Source organism: Petromyzon marinus, chromosome 68 (assembly GCF_048934315.1).
Source record: "Petromyzon marinus isolate PM22_M1 ecotype Great Lakes invasive population chromosome 68, UKy_Petmar_22M1.pri1.0, whole genome shotgun sequence".
Lineage (NCBI taxonomy): Eukaryota > Metazoa > Chordata > Hyperoartia > Petromyzontiformes > Petromyzontidae > Petromyzon > Petromyzon marinus.
This window is the reverse complement of record NC_133734.1, coordinates 4,957,554-4,981,707: the sequence shown is the minus strand read 5'-3', so window position 1 is coordinate 4,981,707 and position 24,154 is coordinate 4,957,554. Positions and strand designations below refer to the sequence as shown.

The following is a 24,154-nucleotide window of genomic DNA, read 5'->3' as shown; positions in this document are numbered from 1 at the left end:
TTCTTATAGCCAAGCTTCAAACTTTTCCCGAATAACAAGTAAATATATGTCAGTTACAATGTCCGCTTGCCCTGTGCTCTGCGTCCGTGCCCGTGATTCTGGATGTTTGCTTGCGAACTGTCCAAAGCGTCATGGCATGCGGTCCTTTGACAATCTGGAGATTTCGCAGATCGTCGTTAATCTCCCTTTGCACCGGAGTTTATTGCTTAATGGCTTTTCATGGCCTCCTCCCTCGATATAGTAATAGGTTTTACCCTTTTAACTGGCACAAAAACTGACTCCTTTATTCGAGGCATCATGTTTGCAATAACCACAACACAAGCAGTCAAAATGCAAACAAAAGAGATAACTGATAATAATATTGGCACTGTCCTTGAATTTGATTGGTCCACACCCGAGACGGCTTTTCTTAGAGCCCTTTAGTCTCCACTGGTGTTGGACCAGATGACGCCAAAATGCGTACAACTCAAAAACAGCGCCACCATCAGAGTATTGAGGGCTCGGGGTGAACATTTACATTATGAGACCTCCTTTGCCAGAAACAAGATATAGGAATAGGTTTTACCCTTTTAACTGGCACAGAAACTGACACCTTTATACAAGGCATCATGTTTGCAATAACCACAACACAAGCAGTCAAAATGCAAACAAAAAAGACAACTCTGATAATAATATTGGCACTGTCCGTGAACTGTCCTTATTATTATTATTATCAGAGTTATCAGAGTTGTCTTTTTAGTTTTGCATTTTGACTGCTTGTGTTGTGGTTATTGCAAACATGATGCCTTGAATAAAGGTGTCAGTTTTTGTGCCAGTTAAAATGGTAAAACCTATTCCTATATCTTGTTTCTGGCAAAGGAGGTCTCGTAATGTAAATGCTCACCCCGAGTTTATTTTAATGCGGTAAGGCAGCTGGGTGTGAGGAGTGGGGTGTGCCTCACCATTTCATGGCCCGTGCTCGCCCCGATCAATTATGTTTTTAAAAAAATTGGCAGAATTATTCTTACTCGGTGGTTCTATTGGGTAAAGTCACGTAGGTGAAAATAAAATAACAAAAAATCACGACGTTTCTACATATTATTTTTTTATAAAAAGGCCTATATATATACAACATAGTGTACTATGCAGTAGTGTAGTGTATAGTAGCGTAGTGTATCGGGGAGTATATAGTAGTGTAGTGTCTAGTGTAGTTTATTGAAGTGTAGTGTATCGTAGTGTAGTGCATAGTGTGGTATATAATAGTGTAGTGTATAGTGTAAGAGTATAGTGTAGTATGTAGTAGTGTAATGTATAGTAGTGTAATGTACTGTAGTGTACTGTATAGTGTAGTATATCGTTTTTTTTAAGTGTAGTATATTGTAGTGTAGTGTATCGTGTAGTATATAATAGTGTAGTGTAGAGTGTAGTGTATAGTGTAGTATATAGTGGTGTACAATATTGTAGTGTAGTGTATTAGAAAGTAGTGTAGTGTATAGTGTAGTCTATAGTAGTGTACTGTATAGTGTATTATATAGGGGTGTAGTGTATAGTGTAGTGCATAGTAGTGTATAGTATATTGTAGTATAGTGTATCGTAATGTAGTGCATAGTGTGGTATAGTATAGTGTAGTTTATTGTAGTGTAGTGTATAGTAGTGTATAGTGTAGTGTATAGTAGTGTATAGTGTAGTGTATAGTAGTGTAGTGTATAGTAGTGTATAGTGTAGTGTATAGTGTAGTATATTGTAGTGTAGTGTATAGTGTAGTATATTGCAGTGTAGTGTATAGTAGTGTAGTGTATAGCAGTGTAGTGTATAGTAGTGTAGTGTATAGTGTAGTATATTAGTGTCGTGTATATAAGTGTAGTGTATAGTGTAGTATATAGTAGTGTAGTGTGTAATGCAGCATATGGTCGTGTCGTATGTACAGGATGCTTCGAAAAAAATGTTAACACGTACATGGCACTACCGTTCCCAATAGTCGACCGATAACAAATTTGCTGCTACTAGCTTCAAGAAAGGTCGAGGAGTCTGTGCTACTCGTTCGACATCGTTGTCGACGTGCGTGCCGGGATCTCCTCCCGGGTTCATCGCTCAGCGGAATCGTTGCGGATTCTCAGGGAGCGTTGAACGAACAACGTCGGAGCGCCCCGTGTTACACGCGGAGGCTCATTCAGGTCGGGTGCATTTTGCGTAATGGACCCCCTTCCTCGTAAAAAACTTGAAAGCGAGCGGCAACCGGCCGTCCGAAGTTGTTAACTTCATTGAGCGTTTTTCACGAAGGGGTTGGGCAGGTGATACGCCTTCCAAGGAGAACTTTGAACGATCGTGGATGTGTTTTCACGCGCGATCTCATTATTACGCCTATTGAGTCTGGCGTGGGAGCTGGTGTCGACTGCTAAAATATCACGTTCAGGTTGGTCAAGCGAGTGAATGAGTGTGGAAGAGTGTGGTGAGTGAGTGAGTGTGGGTGAGTTGGTGAAGTGAGTGTGGGTGAGTGAGTGAAGTGAGTGTGGGTGAGTGAGTGAGTGTGGGTGAGTTGGTGAAGTGAGTGTGGGTGAGTGAGTGAATGAGTGTGTGTGAGTGAGTGAAGTGAGTGTGGGTGAGTGAGTGAGTGTGGGTGAGTTATTGAGTGAGTGAGTGAGTGAATAAGTGTGAATGAGTGGTTAAGTATGTGAATGAGTGAGTGAAGTGGGTGAGTGTGTGAATGAATGAGTGTGGGTGAGTGAGTGAATAAGTGTGGTTGACTCAGTCAATGAGTGTGAGTGAGTGAATGAGTGAATGAGTGTGGGTGAGTCAGTGAGTGAGTGAATTATTAAGTGTCGGTGAGTGGGTGAATAGGTGAATGAGTGTGAGTAGGTGAATCAGTTTGGGTGAGTGGGTGAATGAGTGTGGGTGAGTGAATGAGTGTGGGTGAGTGGGTGAATGAGTGTGGGTGAGAGGGTGAATGAGTGTGAGTGAGTGAGTGAGTGAATGAGTGAGTGACTGTGGGTGAGTGTGGATAGGTGGGTGAGGGTGAGTGAGTGAGTGAGTAAATGAGTGTGGGTGAGTGTGGGTGGGTGTGTGCGATTGTGGGTGGGTGTGAGTGAATGAGTGAGTGAATTAGTGTGGGTGCGTGTGAGTGAATTAGTGTGGGTGCGTGTGAGTGAATGAGTTCTTGGGTGTGATTAAGTGAGTGCGTGAGTGGGTGGGTGTGAGTGAATGAGTGGTTGGGTGTGCGTGAGTGAGTGAATGATTGTGGGTGAGTGGGAGCGGTGGTGTTGTGGTCAGCGCTACGCTGTGCTACAAACCCGCCGGCCAGAGTTTGATTCCCACTCACGGCCAACACCGGTGACAATTATCTGAACCGGTCCTGGGCCTCCTCTAGGTCGACTCAGCCTCAAATGAGTTACCTGCTACGGTGCGTACTCATCGCCACTCGGGAGACTAAGGCGGCCGGGCGTAGTGCTGTCACTATTGAGACCCGGAGATCTATGCGAGATGTTAGTAGCTGTGTTAGTGGTGGTAGTGGTGATGGTGGTAGTGTTGATGGTGATGGTGGTGGTCGTGTTGATGGTGGTGGTAGTGTTGATGGTGGTAGTGTTGATGGCGATGGTGTAGATGATGGTGGTGGTAGTGTTGATGGTGGTGGTAGTGTTGATGGTGATGGTGGTGGTAGTGTTGATGGTGTTGGTAGTGTTGATGGTGGTGGTCATGGTGGTAGTGTTGATGGTGATGGTGGTGGTAGTGTTGATGGTGATGGTGGTGGTAGTGTTGATGGTGGTGTTGATGGTGGTGGTCATGGTGGTAGTGTTGATGGTGATGGTGGTGGTAGTGTTGATGGTGGTGGTGGTAGTGTTGATGGTGATGGTGGTGGTAGTGTTGATGGTGGTGGTAGTGTTGATGGTGGTGGTCATGGTGGTAGTGTTGATGGTGATGGTGTGGTAGTGTTGATGGTGATGGTGGTGGTAGTGTTGATGGTGGTAGTGTTGATGGTGATGGTGTTGATAGTGATGGTGGTGGTAGTGTTGATGGTGGTCCTGTGTGTGTCTGTGTGTTGTCACTATTGAGAACGGGAAATCTTACGACTCCCGGTTCGAACAAGCTGCAACTTGACGATTCGGTTTGATGACAGATATGATTCATCAGCAGCGAGCTCACATACCGACTAACGAGGAATTATTTCGTGTAATGCCAACAAGTCTCTTGCCATCGCATCCGGCTCAATCAACCACTTATTTGTTTTTATTGTTGACCATAAGGATCAGAAATATTTATATATCCATTAGATAGATCTGGGGTCTTTATCGCCGTATATTTATTTCTCGCTCTCTCTTTGCTTTGTGTCACACGCGGCTGCTGATGTAGACGCAGAGACACCGACTACAAATGTCACGTTCAGGTTGGTCAAGTGAGTGGGTGAGTGTGGGTGAGTGTGGGTGAGTGTGGGTGGGTGTGAGTAGGTGAGTGGGTGAGTGTGGGTGAGTGAGTTTAGCTGAGTAAGTGAATGAATGTGGATGAATCTTGGTGGGTGTGGGTGAGTGTGGGTGTGGGTGGGTGAGTGTGAGTGAGTGTGGGTGGGTGAGTGTGGGTGAGTGAGTTTAGCTGAGTAAGTGAATGAGTGTGGGTGAGTCTGGGTGGGTGTGGGTGAGCGTGAGTGAGTGTGAGTGGGTGTGGGTGGGTGAGTGTCAGTGAGTGTGAGTGGGTGAGTGTGGGTGAGTCTGGGTGAGTGTGAGTGGGTGAGTCTGGGTGGGTGTGGGTGAGCGTGAGTGTGGGTGAGTGTGAGTGGGTGTGGGTGGGTGAGTGTGAGTGAGTGTGAGTGGGTGAGTGTGGGTGGGTCGGGGTGAGTGTGAGTGGGTGAGTGTGAGTGGGTGAGTGTGGGTGAGTGTGGGTGGGTCGGGGTGAGTGTGAGTGGGTGAGTGTGAGTGGGTGAGTGTGGGTGAGTCTGGGTGCGTGTGAGTGGGTGAGTGTGGGTGGGTCGGGGTGAGTGTGAGTGGGTGAGTGTGGGTGAGTCTGGGTGCGTGTGAGTGGGTGAGTGTGGGTGGTTGAGTGTCGGTGAATAAGTCAATGATTGTGGGTGAGTCTGGGTGAGTGTGAGTGGGTGAGTGTAGGGTTAGTGTGAGTGGGTGTGGGTGGGTGTGGGTGAGAGTGGGTGAGAGTGGGTGAGTGTGAGTGAGTGTGGGTGAGTGTAGGTGGGTGTGGGTGTGATTAAAAACACGATCAAATTTTGTATTAATAAGCTTGTGCCGGAGGCCAAGGGGGCGTGGAAGCGTGGCGGTGAGGTGTGAGAAGCTGTAAGCCCCAGGCTACTGTGGGCCCGCCGTCCCATCAACCGGAGGCGAGGAGTGGTGGTCGTAGTTACTTATGCCCCCACCTAAGACGAACATTCGTGGAGGGATGCAGGCAAAGCCGATGAGTCAGATGCCTTCTATGACCTCCTGTCACAGGTGTTAGCTAAAGTGGCCCCTCGTGTTACAGTCATCTTGTTGGGCGACTTCAATGCCCGAGTTGGTCATAATGCTCGCTCCTGGTCTGGAGTGATTGGAAGGCATGGGCCAGATCAGCTCACTAACAACGGCAGGAGGCTTCTTGATTTTTGTGCAGCCCATGGGCTTGTAATTACCAACACGCTGTTCCGACATCGGCGCATCCACACAACATCATATATGCATGCCGGATCCAAGCAAGAACATCTGTTGGACTACATACTGATGGAACAGCGGATGCGAGCCCATGTCCTTGACACCAGGACCTACCGTGGAGCTGATCTGCTCACTGACCATCGACTTGTCATCTGCAAGATGCGCCTGCAATTTTTCCACTCCAGTGGTGGGTGAACACCCAGGACCCCATTCAAACCCATAGTGGCCTATTCTCAGCTATCTGATGAAAGTTTCAAGGTGATAATTTCATCGTCGCTTGCTGCAGGGGTTGGCATCGTTCCCCACTCCTCCAGATGTCGAGGGGAAATGGGCGAGGTTTAGGACTGTGGATAATGCAGCTGCAATGGCTGCTTTGGGTACACGGTCCAGACCTCCCCAGAGACCCTGGCTGACGGAGGAGGTGTTCAAGCTGGCTGAGAAAAAGCGACAGGCCCACTCTCATCATCTACAGCATCCCACGTCGGAGAATGAGGAGGCTTACCGCAGCCATCGCTCGGAGGTTCGGAGAGCCGTGAGGCGCTGCAAGGATGGGTGGTGGTCGCAGGTTGCTGAGGAGATGGAGTCTGCCTCAGTGGCACGCGATCACAAATCCCTATGTAACTCCATCAAGAAAGTAACCTGCAGCGCCATACCTATTGACATTATTTAGGCAAAGAATGGTAATACAATATCTGACACCCAGGGAAAAGTTTGCAGATTTGCTGAGCATTTCTGTGAGGTCCTGGGTGAGGGGAAATTCCTCAGCCTGGAGAACATCATGGGACAAAGTGGGAAGGACCCTGCTGAGGCTGTGGTGCCTCAAATATTGAAGGAGGAAGTCACCCCTGTGAGTGGCTGGCTGAGGTGCCATCCGTTGGGGAAGTACTGTAGGCGATCCGGAGTCTGAGACCAGGAAAGGCACCGGGCAGAGATGATCTCCCAAGCGAAATGCTAAGGGAGGGTGGCGTTTGTGCACAGACTGCCCTACATGACATTATATTAACAGTCTGGACCACTGGACGGGTTCTGCAGGATTGGAAGGATGCCCTGGTGGTCCCCATCTTTAAGAAGGGGGACCGCACACACTGTAACAACTACAGGGGCATCTCACTCCTCAGTGTGCAGGGAAAGGTCCTAGCAACTATTAATCAACATCGCCATGCCAAGCACTCTGAGGAGAGGCTTGCTAAGCCCTAATGCGATTTCAGGAAATGGCGGTCCTGTAGAGATGACATATTTTCAGTCCGTCTGCTACAGCAGAGGTGTAGGGAATTTCCAAAAAAACCTACATCTCTGCTTCGTTGACCTGGTCAGGAGGCCTGGGCTCTGGGTTATTCTTCGTGCTTTTGGAGTCCCTGACCCTCTGCTCACGATCATTAAGGACCTTCATGATGATGAGCGGGCCCGGGTAACACTACGTGGCCAGGAGTCGGAGCCATTCCCTGTTCACCTTAGGGTACGACTGGGATGTCCTCTGGATCCCACATTATTTAACATCTATTTTGACCACGTAGTTCGTGAAGCCTTCCATGGCTGTGCTGGAGGAATTTCCATCTGTAACAGATACAATGGCAGGCTGATCGATGCCCGGCTGTGGTCAAGGGATGGCTCCCTATTGGTCAACCACGTTATGTATGCCGATTATTTGGTAATTGCTGCTCACTCAGAGGAGTTGGAGACGCTGCTGCTGAGACTGGAGCGTGCCACTAAGAGGTGGGGCGTTACCATCAGCCCCACCAAAACTAAGCACCTGCCTGGGTATTTTGTACCATCGGACACTCCACCCCCACAACTCCCAATTGGTGATGGGGCAGTTGTGGAGAGAGTGGAGAGTTTCCCATACCTGGGCAGTGTGCTCATGACTGGCTCCAGTTTAACAGCAGAGGTCTCACTCCGACTGAGTCGAGCAGCATTATCTTTACATCGGTTGCATAACGCTGTGTGGAAGCTACCTTGTATGTCGCTCCGCACGAAGCTTCAGTTCTTCTCGGCCACGGTCATTCCCTCCCTTCTCTGCGCTTGCGAAACGTGGACCCCCCCCTAATGGAAAATCTTCGCCGGTTAGAAACATTTAGGCTGGCCTCCCTACGATCCATCTTTGGTTTAAACAGGCTGGATTGTGTGAGGAGCTCACAGATCCTTGAAAGATCTGGACAAAGTTCAATCGGTGAGCTCCTCCAGCAGGCAAGGCTGCGTTGGCTTGGCCATGTAGCCCGCATGCCCAGCCACCGCATGCCGTAACAGCTTTTGTTTGGCCGGATCGAGCAGGCTTAACGGGCGCGGCACAGGCTAGATGAGAGATGGAGTAATGAGGTACAGGAGGACGTGGAGCTGAGTGGACTTGCCGATGACTGGTACCAGCGGTGTCAAGATCGGCCTCTGTGGAGGAGGCTCGTGAAGGACGCTACTACTGGGCAGTTGGAGGCAGTCGCCCTTCAACAACAACGGAGGGCGGAGGAGCGATGCTCACAACAACGAGCGGAGCTCCGGGTGGCTAAAGCACAGCAAGTTAGTACAATAGGGGGCACAGGTGGTGTGTCAGCCAGTCGTCTCAGTCAGTCGACCTGTAGCACCTGGGTCTGCCCCGTGACCTCCTGCCAGCGGGCGTTCGACACTTCACGTGACCTCAAGGTGCACATGGCCTGGCACAAGCGTCGTGGTGACGTCACCACCACTTATTGGCGAATGGCGGTGGTTGTTAGGTGAGTGGGTGAGTGAATGGGTGTCACAGGGTGAGTGTTTGAGTTCGAGTGAGTGAATGCGTGTGAGCGAGTGAATGAGTGTGAGTGAGTGAATGCGTGTGAGTGAATTATTGTTAGTGAGTGAATGAGTGAATGAGTGAGTGAGACTAAGTTGGTCTTCTTCTTCGTCTTGTCCTAGGTGCTGCTGATGTAGACGCAGAGACACCGACTACAAATTTCACAATCAGGTTGGCCAAGTGAGTGAGTGAGTGTGCGCGAGTGGGTGGGTGAGTTTAGGTGTGTATGGGTGGGTGAGTGTGGACGAGTGTGAGTGAGTGTGGGCGAATGAGCGAGTCTTTATGAGTGTGATTGAGTGAGTGAACGAGTGTGGGTGAGTGAATGAGTGTGAGTGAGTGAGTGAATTAGTGTGGGTGAGTGAGTGAATGAGTGTGAGTGAGTGAATTAGTGTGGGTGAGTGAGTGAATGAGTGTGAGTGAGTGAGTGAATGAGTGTGAGTGAGTGGGTAGGTGAATGAGTGTGGGTGAGTGGGTGGGTGAGTTAGTTGGTGGGTGGGTGAGTGAGTGAGTGAATGAGAGTGGGTGAATGGCTGAATTAGTGAGTGAGTGAATTAATGTGGGTGAGTGAGTGAATGAGTGAGTAGGTAGGTGAATTAGTGTGGGTGAGTGAGTGGGTGAGTTAGTTTGTGGGTGGGTGATTGGGTGAATGGCTGAGCGGGTGAGTGAATGAGTGTAGAATGAGTGGGTGAGTGAATGAGTGGGTGGGTGAGTGAGTGAGCACTTGCCCGCGCAACAATCTGTTACAGGCTCCACGAGGGATCTTTGTCTTTGTGTGTCGTTATCCCGGAGAAGGGGAGATCGATATTGGTGGACAGTTAGTCTCCGTGTTGACCAACCCCCAATTGTCGCAACTTTGCTTGCTCAACCACAGAGTTGGTGGGGTGGGGGGGGTGCGCGATGGAAGTTTCACTCTGAGAAACAATTCCGCTCCGGGGGCCAAACACCGCCATACACGACACTACTATACACTACACTATACACTACACTATACACTACACTATACACTACACTATACACTACACTATACACTACACTACTATACACTACACTACCATACACTACAATACACTACTATACACTACACTACTATACACTACACTATACACTACACTACTATACACTACTATACACTACACTTTACACTACACTACTATGCACTACACTACTATACACTACACTACTATACACTACACTACTATACACTACACTACCATACACTACCATACACTACTATACACTACACTACTATACACTACACTACTATACACTACTATACACTACACTACTATACACTACACTACTATACACTACACTACTATACACTACTATACACTACACTACTATAGACTACACTATACACTACACTACTATACACTACTATACACTACACTATACACTACACTACTATACACTACACTACTATACACTACACTACTATACACTACACTACCATACACTACCATACACTACTATACACTACACTACTATACACTACACTACTATACACTACTATACACTACTATACACTACACTACTATACACTACTATACACTACACTATACACTACTATACACTACACTATACACTACACTACTATACACTGCTATACACTACACTCCACTATACACGACACTGCTATACACTACACTACTATACACTACTATACACTACACTACTATACACTACTATACACTACACTACTATACACTACACTACCATACACTACAATACACTACTATACACTACTATACTATACACTACTATACACTACACTACTATACACTACACTACCATACACTACAATACACTACTATACACTACACTACTATACTATACACTACTATACACTACACTACTATACACTACACTACTATACACTACTATACACGACGCTGCTATACACTACACTACTATACACTACACTACTATACACTACACTACTATACACTACACTACTATACACTACACTACTATACACTACTATACACTACACTACTATACACTACACTACTATACACTATACACTACACCACTATACACTACACTACTATACACTACACTACAATACACTACACTACTGTACACTACACTACTATACACTACACTACTATACACTACACTACTATACACTACACTACTATACACTACACTACTATACACTACACTACTATACACTACACTACTATACACTACACTACTATACACTACACTACTATTCACTACACTACTATACACTACACTACTATACACTACACTACTATACACTACACTACTATACACTACTATACACTACACTACTATACACTACACTACTATACACTACACTACTATACTATACACTAAACTACTATACGCTACACTACTATACACTACACTACTAGACACTACACTACTATACACTACTATACACTACACTACTATACACTACACTACTATACACTACAATACTATACACTACACTACTATACACTACACTACTATACACTACACTACTATACTATACACTACACTACTATACACTACACTACTATACACTACACTACTATACACTACTATACACTACTGTACACTACACTACTATACACTACACTACTATACACTACACTACTATACACTACACTACTATACACTACACTACTATACACGACACTGCTATACACTACACTACTATACACTACTATACACTACACTACTATACACTACACTACTATACACTACACTACTATACACTACACTACTATACACTACACTACTATACACTACACTACTATACACTACTGTACACTACACTACTATACACTACACTACTATACACTACTATACACTACACTACTATACACTACACTACTATACACTACAATACACTACTATACACTACACTACTATACACTACTATACACTGCTATACACTACACTACTATACACTACACTACTATACACTACTATACACTACACTACTATACACTACACTACTATACACTACACTACTATACACTACACTACTATACACTATTATACACTACGCTACTATACACTACACTACTATACACTACTATACACTACACTACTATACACTACACTACTATACACTACACTACTATACACTACACTACTATACATGACACTGCTATACACTACACTACTATACACTACACTACTAGACACTACACTACTATACACTACTATACACTACACTACTATACACTACACTACTATACACTACAATACTATACACTACACTACTATACACTACACTACTATACACTACACTACTATACATTACACTACTATACTATACACTACACTACTATACACTACACTACTATACACTACACTACTATACACTACACTACTATACACTACTATACACTACTGTACACTACACTACTATACACTACACTACTATACACTACTATACACTACACTACTATACACTACACTACTATACACTACTATACACGACACTGATATACACTACACTACTATACACTACACTACTATACACTACACTACTATACACTACACTACTATACACTACACTACTATACACTACACTACTATACACTACACTACTATACACTACTGTACACTACACTACTATACACTACACTACTATACACTACTATACACTACACTACTATACACTACACTACTATACACTACAATACACTACTATACACTACACTACTATACACTACTATACACTGCTATACACTACACTACTATACACTACACTACTATACACTACACTACTATACACTACTATACACTACACTACTATACACTACACTACTATACACTACACTACTATACACTACTATACACTACTATACACTACGCTACTATACTATACACTACACTACTATACACTACTATACACTACACTACTATACACTACACTACTATACACTACACTACTATACACTACACTACTATACATGACACTGCTATACACTACACTACACTACTTTACACTACACTACTATACACTACACTACTATACACTACTATACACGACACCACTATACACTACACTACTATACACTACACTACTATACACTACACTACTATACACTACACTACTATACACTACACTACTATACACTACTATACACTACACTACTATACACTACACTACCTTACACTACTATACACGACACCACTATGCACTACACTACTATACACTACACTACTATACACTACACTACTATACACTACACTATACACTACACTACTATACACTACACTACTATACACTACACTATACACTACACTACTATACACTACACTACTATACACTACACTACTATACACTACACTACTATACACTACACTACTATACACTACACTAATATACACTACGCTACTATACACTACTATACACTACTATACACTACACTACTATACACTACTATACACTACACTACTATACACTACACTACTATACACTACTATACACTACACTACTATACACTACACTACTATACACTACACTACTATACACTACACTACTATACATGACACTGCTATACACTACACTACTATACACTACACTACTTTACGCTACACTACTATACACTACACTACTATACACTACTATACACGACACCACTATACACTACACTACTATACACTACACTACTATACACTACACTACTATACACTACACTACTATACACTACACTACTATACACTACTATACACTACACTACTATACACTACACTACCTTACACTACTATACACGACACCACTATGCACTACACTACTATACACTACACTACTATACACTACACTATACACTACACTACTATACACTACACTACTATACACTACACTATACACTACACTACTATACACTACACTACTATACACTACACTACTATACACTACACTACTATACACTACACTACAATACACTACACTAATATACACTACGCTACCATTACACTACACTACTATACACTACACTACTATACACTATACACTACACTACTATACACTACACTATACACTACTATACACTACACTACTATACACTACTCTATGCACTACACTACTATACACTACTATACACTACACTACCATACACTACACTACTATACACTACAATACACTACACTAATATACACTACGCTACCATTACACTACACTACTATACACTACACTACTATACACTATACACTACACTACTATACACTACACTATACACTACTATACACTACACTACTATACACTACACTACTATACACTACTCTATGCACTACACTACTATACACTACTATACACTACACTACCATACACTACACTACTATACACTACACTACGATAACCTAAAATACTATACACTACACTATACACTACACTATATAATACACTACTATGCACTCCACTATACTATACACTACACTACTTTACACTACACTATACACTACATACTACACTATACACTACACCACTATACACGACACTATACACTATACTACTATACACTACACCACTATACACTACACTATACACTACACTATACACTACTATACACTACACTACTATACACTACACTCCTATACACTACACTGTACACTACACCACTATACACTACACTATACACTACACTATACACTACACTATACACTACACCACTATACACTACACCACTATACACTACACTATACCACTATACACTACACTATACACTACACTATACACTATACCACTATACCCAACACCACTATTCACCACTACACTATACACTACACTACTATACACTACACGCTACACTATACACTAGTGCTGTACTGGTGACGAATTGGCACGTTCTCTTTACGTGACACAACCCCTTACTAGTTGGCTGTGTAGGGTGGTGGCGGGGTTTTCGACGACACAACATTTGTATTCCTACGCGATCTAGCCCCCCCCCCTCCCCCCCAAATACCTCTTTATTTAAAACAGCACCTGCGGCTGAAACGTTGAGGTCTTTCGAAGGTTTGAAGGGTCGAACCTTGGCCCTCGCTGGTCTTCCCTGCGGTCACCGCGACCACCGCCAACCCCATTTTCCTCCCCTTTCCAATCCTCGTGCGTTGGATGGATATGATCGCACTGTGTAACACGATTTTTATGTTCCTCCGAAGTGAGTGTTATTTCCAAATTGGCTTATGCCTCAAAAGTGCATAAAGACGGCTATTTATTCCCCACAAACTTTGCTTTTGTGACCAGGACACAAAGGCAAAGTTAATCGTCCACTCCATTACTAACACAGTGTAACACGATTTTTGTTCCTAGGTAGTAAGATTTATTTCATAGCTAGGTTGTTTGAGGAGCGCCTGTGGCGCCCTCAAGACCATTTACGGCCTTCAACCAGGAAAGTCTCAAAATTTGCACATGAACGACGCATTCACGCACGCGCCCTATGCTCCGTTTTTAAGTTTTGAAATTGAACATCTCTGAATTGTATTATGTTTTGAATTGGATAGTTTAATTTTTTTCATTAAAAGCTTATACCATTTTACATCTGGACGACTTCATTGAAATCGACATTTCGTGGTGAATTTTCTCCCGTCGTTAAGTAGATGGCCTTGCCTGGGGGGGTTCGGTTCGATGCGGACTTTCACCTGTTTGGGATTGCGGGATCGAGATAAGGTGACATCGAGCTGCTGGCCGTGCGAGAAGACCGCCGTCTGCAGATCGATTCCAACGTCATAGAACGTCTGTCCCTGCGCCTCCGTCGTTCATGCACGGGGCGCGTGTAGGTTTGCAGCGCCCCCTGCAGGACAATGATGGGAAGTTCAGCGTTCATCACGGATAAAGTTGTGCGTTAATATGATTGAATTGGATTTAAAGCTTTCGTGACTGCAGGGATTCGTCTTCTTGGTTCTTTCGGTAAAGTCACCACGTAGAATGGAAATAAAATAATAAAAATGAAACGTAATAAAATTAAATTCTCACGACGTTTCGGCCACAACACAAGTAGCCTTCCTCAGGTGAAGGAACAGAACTGTCGGGACGACAGCGCTTCAATGAACGCTGCTAAGCTTTACATATCAACAGAAGAATTTAACATTGAAGTAGCTGTGTTAATGTGTTGGATTAGCAGGGTGTTAAAGTGAGAAATTAGCATGTAACTGGGAGATTAGCATGATGTTAGTGTGAGGGATTAGCATGTAACTGGTCACGGAAGTAGCTATGTTAAAGTCAGAGTTTACATATCAACATTTAGTATATTGACGCTAAAGAACTGCAACTACCCAACTATCATGCAATAAGCCGATGTGAAAAAACTAAGTATAAACTACAATATTATAAATGTACTCAATATATTCTTCAATAAGTTGAGCTATTAACATAAAGTAACTGGGTATACACTACACTATATAATGTCACGAAGAATGGAAATAAAATAATAAAAATAAAACATAATAAAATAAAATTCTCACGACGTTTCGGCCACAACACAAGTAGCCTTCCTCAGGTGAAGAAAAAAAAGAGAAAGGCTGCTTGTGTTTTGGCCTAAAACGTCGTGAGATTTTTATTTTATTATGTTTTATTTGTATCATTTTATTTCCATTCTACGTGACTTTACCGAAAGAACCGAGAAGATTATTAAATTGCTTATGCCTCAAAAGTGCATAAAGATGGCTACTATTACCCACAAACTTTGCTTTTGTGAACAGAATGTGAAAGAATGACACAATTGCACACCACATTTTTTTTCATTGAAAATAGGAACATTTCAAATTATCAAAGTCCTGGTTACAAAAGAAAAGTTTGTGGGGAATCGTAGCCATTTTCTGCACTTTTGAGGCATAAGCAATTAGGAAATAACACTTACTACCCTGGCTAAAAAAAATTACATGTACATTTTTGTAACACTGTCTAATGCACACACGCACGCATACATACACACACACGGGTACACACACACACAGGTACACACACACACGTATACACACGCACGTACACACACGTATACACACACGCACACACATGCACAAGCACGTACAACAAGAACAACCGCCATTCGCCACTAAGTGGCAGTGACGTCACCAAGACGCTTGTGCCAGGCTATGTGCACCCTGAGGCCACGTGAAGTGTCGAACGCCCGCTGGCAGGAGGTCACGGGGCAGACCCAGGTGCCACGGGTCGACTGACTGAGATGACTGGATGATGCACCACCTGTGCCCCCTATTGTTGCAACCTGCTGTGCTTTAGCCACCCGGCGCTCCACTCGTTGTTGTGAGCGTCGCTCCTCCGCCCTCCGTTGTTGTTGGAGGGCGACTGCCTCCAACTGCCCAATAGCGTCCTTCACGAGCCTCCTCCACAGAGGCCGATCTTGACACCGCTGGTACCAGTCATCGGCAAGTCCACTCAGCTCCAAGTCCTCCTGTACCACATCACTCCATCTCTTCTCTAGCCCGTGCCGCGCCCGCTTAGCCCCCTCAATCCGGCCGAACAAAAGCTGTTTCGGCATGCGGTGGCTGGGCATGCGGGCTACATGAACCAGCCATCGCAGCCTTCCCCACCGGAGGAGCTCACCGATGGGACCTTACCCAGATCTTTCAAGGATTTGTGAGCTCCTCACACAATCCAGTCTGGTTAAACCCAGGATGGATCGTAGGCAGGCCAGCCAAAATGTTTCTAACCGGCGAAGATGTTCCATTAGGGGGGTCCACGTTTCGCAAGCGTAGAGAAGGGAGGGAATGACCGTGGCCGAGAAGACCTGAAGCTTAGTGCGGAGCGGCAGACCAGGTAGCTTCCACACAGCGTTACGCAACCGATGAAAAGATATTGCCGCTCGACTGATTCGGAGTGAGACCTCTGCTGTTAAACTGGAGCCAGTCATAAGCACACTGCCAGGTATGGGAAACTCTCCACTCTCTCCACAACTGCCCCATCACCGATTGGGAGTTGTGGGGGTGGAGTGTCTGATGGTACAAAATACCCAAGCAGGTGCTTAGTTTTGGTGGGGCTGATGGTAAGGCCCCACCTCTTAGTGGCACGCTCCAGTCTCAGCAGCAGCGTCTCCAACTCCTCCTCTGAATGAGCAGCTATTACCAAATCATCAGCATACATAACGTGGTTGAGCAATAGGGAGCCATCCCTTGACCGCACCCGGGCATCGATCAGCCTCCCATTATATATGTACCATATGGAGATTCCCCCGGTACAGCTATTGAAGGCTTCACAAACTACGTGGTCAAAATAGATGTTAAATAATGTGGGAGCCAGAGGACATCCCTGTCGCACCCCAAGGTGTACAGGGAATGGCTCTGACTCCCGGCCACGTTGTTTTACCCGCGCCCGCTCACCATCATGAAGGTCCTTAATGATCGTGAGCAGAGGGTCAGGTACTCCAAAAGCACGAAGAACCCAGAGCCCAGGCCTACTGATGGTATCATAGGCCTTGACCAGGTCAATAAAGCAGAGATGTAGGTTTTGTTGGAATTCCCTACACGTTTGCTGTAGCAGACGGACACAAAATATGGCATCTGTGCAGGACCGCCCTTTCCTGAAACCGCATTGGGGCTCCGCAAGCCTCTCCTCAGCGTGCCTGGCAAGGTGATGTTGAATAATCCTTGCCAGGACATTTCCCGGCACACTGAGGAGTGAGATGCCCCTGTAGTTGTTACAGTCTGTGCGGTCCCCCTTCTTAAAAAGGGGGACCACCAGGGCATCCTTCCAATCCTGCGGAACCCGTCCAGTGGTCCAGACTGTTGTTATGATGTCATATAGGGCAGTCTGTGCACAAACGCCGCCCTCCCTCAGCATTTCGCTTGGGAGATCATCTCTGCTCGCTGCCTTTCCTGGTCTCAAACTCCAGATCGCCTTCAGTACTTCCTCAACAGATGGCGCCTCAGCCAGCCACTCACAGGGGGTGACTTCTTCCAATATTTGAGGCACCGCAGCCTCAGCAGGGTCATCCTCACTTTGTGCCACGATGTTTCCCTGGGTGAGGGATTTTCCCTCCCTCAGGACCTCACAGAAATGCTCAGCAAATCTGCAAACCTGTTCCTGGGGGTCGGAGATTGGGTCACCGTTTTTTCCCCTAATGATGGTAATAGCTGTGGCGCTGCAGATTACTTTTGTGATGGAGTTAATTAGAGATTTGTGATCACGGGCCACTGAGGCAGACTCCATCTCCTCAGCAACCCGCGACCACCACCCATCCTTGCAGCGCCTCACGGCTCTCCAAACCTCCGAGCGAAGGCTGCGGCAAGCCTCCTCATTCTTTGACGTGGGATTCTGTAGCCGATGACTGTGGGCCTGTCGCTTTTTCTCAACCATCCTGAACACCTCCTCTGTCAGCCAGGGTCTCTGGGGAGGTCTGGACCGCGTACCCAAAGCAGCCATTGCAGCTGCATGAGTCACAGTCCTAAACCTCGCCCATTTACCCTCGACATCAGGAGGAGTCGGGGACGATGCCAATCCCAGCCGCAAGCGATTATTAAATTCTCGCTTGCAACTCTCATAAGATAACTGAGACCAGGCCACTTTAGGTTGGAATGGGGTCCTGGGTGTACACCCACCACCGGAGTGGAAGAATGGCAGGTGCATCTTACAGATGACTAGTCGATGGTCAGAGGGCAGGTCAGCTCCACGGTAGGTCCTGGTGTCAAGGACATGGGCTCGCATCCGCTGGTCCGTCACTATGTAGTCCAGCAGATGTTCTTGCTTGGACCCGGCATGCATCCATGATGTTGTGTGGATGCGCCGATGCTGGAACAGCGTGTTGGTAATTACAAGCCCATGGGCTGCACAAAAATCTAACAGCCTCCTACCGTTGTTAATGACCTGATCTGGCCCATGCCCTCCAATCACTCCAGACCAGGTGCCAGTATCATGACCAACTCGGGCATTGAAGTCACTCAACATGATGACTCTATCCCGAGGGGTCACTTTAGCCAGCACCTGTGACAGGAGGTCATAGAAGGCATCTGACTCATCAGCTTTGAATGCATCCCTCCACGGATGTTCATCTTCGGTGGGGGCATAAGTAACCACGACCACCATTCCTCGCCTCCAGTTGATGGGAAGGCGAGCCCAAGGTAGCCTGGAGCTTACAGCTTCCCACACCTCACCGCCACGCTCCCACGCCCCCTTTATTCTTTTGTTCAAAAGAAGAGCCACACCTTGTTGTTTGGCAGTCTGCTGCCCCGAGTAGAGGACTGTCCACCCCTGATGGTGGCAGGAGCCAGAGCCGGTCCACCGGACCTCCTGAATGCCACATAGATCCAGGCGGTACCGGTCCAGCTCCCGACAGAGGAGTGGCAGCCTCTCCTCCACAGTGAGCGTTCGAACATTCCATGTGGCCACCCGTAGTGGTTTTTCGTTGTTTCTGGAGGAGCCCCGAGGGTAGATATTCAATCTCCTGGCTCCGCCAATTGGGGTTTGGCCAGGAGACATCATAGAGGCCTGGCCCCCCGGGGCCTCCGGCACAAGCTTATTAGTTATATACTTAATTCGCGGTTTAGTGGTAATTAATTGAAGGTGGAGGGGTTAGCAGCCCGTACACACACGTACACACACGTACACACACATGTATACACACACGTACACATACACACATACAGACAAACGCAACAACAACAACCGCCATTCTCCACTAAGTGGCAGTGACGTCACCACGACGCTTGTGCCAGGCCATGTGCACCTTGAGGCCACGTGAAGTGTGGAACGCCCGCTGGCAGGTCACGGGCAGACTCAAGTGCCACGGGTCGACTGACTGAGATGACTGAGATGACTGGCTAATGCACTACCTGTGCCCCCTACTGTGCCAACCTGCTGTACTTTAGCCACCCGGCGCTCCTCTCGTTGTTGTGAGCGTCGATCCTCCGCCCTCCGTTGTTGTTGGAGGGCGACTGCCTCCAACTGCCCAGTAGCGTCCTTCACGAGCCTCCTCCACAGAGGCCGATCTTGACACCGCTGGTACCAGTCATCGGCAAGTCCACTCAGCTCCACGTCCTCCTGTACCACATCACTCCATCTCTTCTCTAGCCCGTGCCGCGCCCGTTTAGCCCCCTCGATCCGGCCGAACAAAAGCTGTTTCGGCATGCGGTGGCTGGGCATGCGGGCTACATGACCCAGCCACACACACGTATACACACACGTATACACACACACGTAAACACACACACGTACACAGATGCACACGCACACACACGTACGCACACACACGTACACACGCACACACATGCACACACACGTACACATATGCTCACCTGTGTACACAAACCACATAGACTCCCCACTCTCACAGAGACCCATAGACTCACACAGGGACCCATAGACTCATAGACTCACACAGAGACTCATAGACTCACACAGAGACATATAGACTCACACAGAGACCCATGGACTCACACAGAGAACCCATGGACTCAAACAGAGACCCATAGACTCACACTCACACACAGACTATGTAGTGTATAGTGTAGTGTATAGTATAGTGTATAGTGTAGTGTGTAAAGTAGTGTATAGTGTAGTATATAGTAGTGTATAGTATAGTATATAGTAGTGTATAGTATAGTAGTGTATAGTAGTGTATAGTGTGTAGTGTAGTATATAGTGTACAATGTATAGTGTAGTGTACCAGTACAGCAATAAACCGGCTTGTTGTGAGTCAACCCACAGCAACATTTGCAATTGGAGTAGCTGTGACGTGTCGCCGGTAATCATAATAACAACAACAACCTGCATCATCAGACGGACCGCCATAGTTGTGGAGAAATCCTCCTTCCTCCTGTTTTGTTCTTAAACTAGTTAACGAATTTGGCGCCACTTCTTGCCAGCAAGTCACAAACTCATTACTAATTGGTCCTGTCTGGCGGTGGTGGTGGTGGCGGGGGGGTTTAACGACACAACATTTACATTCTCGCCATCTTTACCGACAAAACATTCTCAGGATATGTGCAATGGCCGATGCGCGAACGGGCGGTCACGAAGCGAACCGAGGCCTCCGATTGGTGCCCCTAATCTGGTGGGGACCACGTGGGGTGGATGACGTAGTAAGGGGGTGGGAGGGGTTTTAAGGGAGAGGCCTGGAAGGGGGTTGGCTGGAGACCGATAATTTTAAGGGATTGGAGGAAAGATGACAACGCAAAGGGCGGAAATCGAAGGTTGACTGGCAGGAGAGGGGGTTGAGATCCGTTAGAGCAGAAGGGGGGGGGGGGGGGCCTTGGAAAGTAATTCGGGGAACCTTCGGGAAAGTTGGAGGCTCGAGCGATATGAACCGGGGAAGCACGGCGTGGATGGGGATGCTTGGAGAGGAGACTCGGCCGTGCTTGAAGGCAGTGTTCGTGTCGACACTAAAGGCTCTCATAGTTCATAGTTCCATTTATTTGGTATAGCCCTGTGAGCCATTCGACTCTTGAATCGGGTGCAACCGCAACAAATACAAAACAAAAACACGAACAAGAAAACATCTTAAAGTGACTATGTGACTTTGTGCAAACAGAAAATCCAGGAAAAAAACATCAAACTATTCCTGAAATAGCACCGTACACCAACGCTGTGTGCAAAAATCCCAGTGGGATGCAAGTGAAACAACAACAACAGCCACAAGACAACTAAGATTAAGGCGATCAGTCTAACTCCGTAGTACAATAAACACAAACATAGCCAAACCAAAAATTTCGAAATCACCAAAATAAAGCCATAAATGCAATGTAACAGTGATCATAGGGACTCAATAATATGAACTGCATGGCTGGACCCCGGGTGGTCCCATAAGCCCCCGGCTCTCGCATGAACTCCGTTGCGACATCGTTTTATGCCTGTTGAAGGCGAAGGACACGGCGATCTATTCCTCCTCTCGACGAGCTCTGCACGATGCGCTAATCGAAGTTTGAAAGTTTTGTTTGCGACTACGGCAATTTTGGCAATGACGGGCGCTTGGTGAAGAACGAGAGGATTGAATTCTGGTGGGGTCGCGGCGTTCGTGTTGCGCGGTGCGGGACGGAGTCGCCAAACATAAATTCATTAAACTAGAATGAGAATAAAATAATAAATTAATCAAATAAAATAACACAATAAAATTCTCACGACGTTTCGGCCACAACACAAGTAGCCTTCTTCAGGTGAAAGGAACAGACCTGTCGGGACGACAGAGCTTCAATGAACGTTGTTAAGATTCGTAACGTCTTTTAAGCTGGTTTAGAGAGGTGAGGCACCTTGACAAAGGGGTTTACATATTAAACAGGAGAATTTAGCATTGAAATAGCTGAGTGATTATCTATTTCTATGACCAGTCATAGAAATAGCCATAGAAATAGCATAGCTATTTCTATGGCTATTTCTCTTCTAGCATAGCTATTTCTATGACCAGTCACAAGCTAATCACTCAGCTATTTCAATGCTAAATTCTCCTGTTTAATATGTAAACCCCTTTGTCAAGGTGCCTCACCTCTCTAAACCAGCTTAAAAGACGCTACGAATCTTAACAACGTTCATTGAAGCTCTGTCGTCCCGACAGGTCTGTTCCTTTCACCCAGGGGTCACGAAACTACGGCCCGCGAGCCGAATCCGGCCCGCGACGTCAGTCCATCAGGCCCGCCGGCGGTGCTTGAATTTGGTTGATAAAACGTATGGAACACGAGACGTTGTGATACAATTTAAATATTATGTTTAGAATACCAGGAGATCTTCACGCGTGCAGAGACCTCCTGACTGCTATGTTCTTTAAATGTACTATTTTAAATTGTAAACTATTGTATCTAGATGTTCTTGTTTATTGTGACGTTTGCTAATTTCGCGCCATCCCAAGTACTTCCCCGGCTCGTGGTAGCTCCGCCTACGCTCTGACGATACCGTGGTTTCCGTGGCAACGTCATGGCAACACGTTACCATGGTTTCCATGGCAACACACACAAACACGCATCTTTCTCGCCCCAAGATTTTCCAGCTGTCAACACAGGTCCGACGCTCCAGAAATATTTATTTATTATGCGGCCCACGCTCGTCATTCTTTCAGTTATCCGGCCCACTGTGAAAAAAGTTTGGTGACCCCTGCTTTCACCTGAAGAAGGCCACTTGTGTTGTGGCCGAAACGTCGTGAGAGTTTTATTGTGTTATTTTATTAGTTTATTATTTTATTCTCATTCTACGTGACTTTATCGAAAGAACCAAAGAAAATGAATCCTTGCAGTCACGAAAGCTTTACATCGAAATTCATGAAACTAGATCCGAAGCTTTCGTGACTGCAGGAATGACTCTGTTTGTCTTGGTGTGTGTCTCGCTCGGTGTGTCTTTGTGTGTGTGTCTCTCTCTCTCTGCATGTGTGTCTGCCTATGCTGTTCCCGTGTCTTTATTTTATCATTTATTCTTACCTGATGATGCTTGCTTGTGTTGCAACCGAAACGTCGTATTCTGTTACTATTTGATTTTATCTTCTACGTGACTTTACCGAAGGAACCAAAGAATACATTCATTCATTACGATTTTGACTTCCGTTTATTCGGAACCCCGGGTTCCCGACATAAGGTTCACTATTGAAGAAACGGGTATCGATCTTCGTTACATGTGGGTAATATTTGTCGCGAAAGACTACTCCTTCTCTTCCTGCTGCTGCTGCTGCTGAATGTTAAACTCATCAAAAAAAGTTGTTGTTCGGTGTTGCCTTTTTGTCGGTTTCGCCTGAAAGGGTGTAACACATTTTTTTTTTGTTGTTTGAATTTCAAATTTGCAGGGAAGATTGAACGGGTCATCAACAGAGTGTCATGGGCTCGAAAATAAAGACGGCCGTCTTCGTGTTTATTTTGTTACTGGTCATGATTTTCCTTTCCTCGGGATACTTCAAGGTACGCTGTC

General features: G+C 45.8%; 1 protein-coding gene across 1 annotated transcript in view; it reads left to right on the top strand.

The window, feature by feature from the left end:
• The first annotated feature begins 7,158 nt into the window (after positions 1 to 7,158).
• The window catches only part of LOC116956979 (NXPE family member 4-like), a 28,952-nt gene continuing 11,956 nt past the window's right edge, over positions 7,159 to 24,154 (top strand). The window contains exons 1-3 of the mRNA XM_076054928.1: positions 7,159 to 8,299; positions 8,478 to 8,535; positions 24,033 to 24,144. Coding sequence (XP_075911043.1) covers positions 24,064 to 24,144 — 81 coding nt within the window. The 5' untranslated portion in view covers positions 7,159 to 8,299; positions 8,478 to 8,535; positions 24,033 to 24,063. The remainder of the gene's footprint in view (positions 8,300 to 8,477; positions 8,536 to 24,032; positions 24,145 to 24,154) is intronic.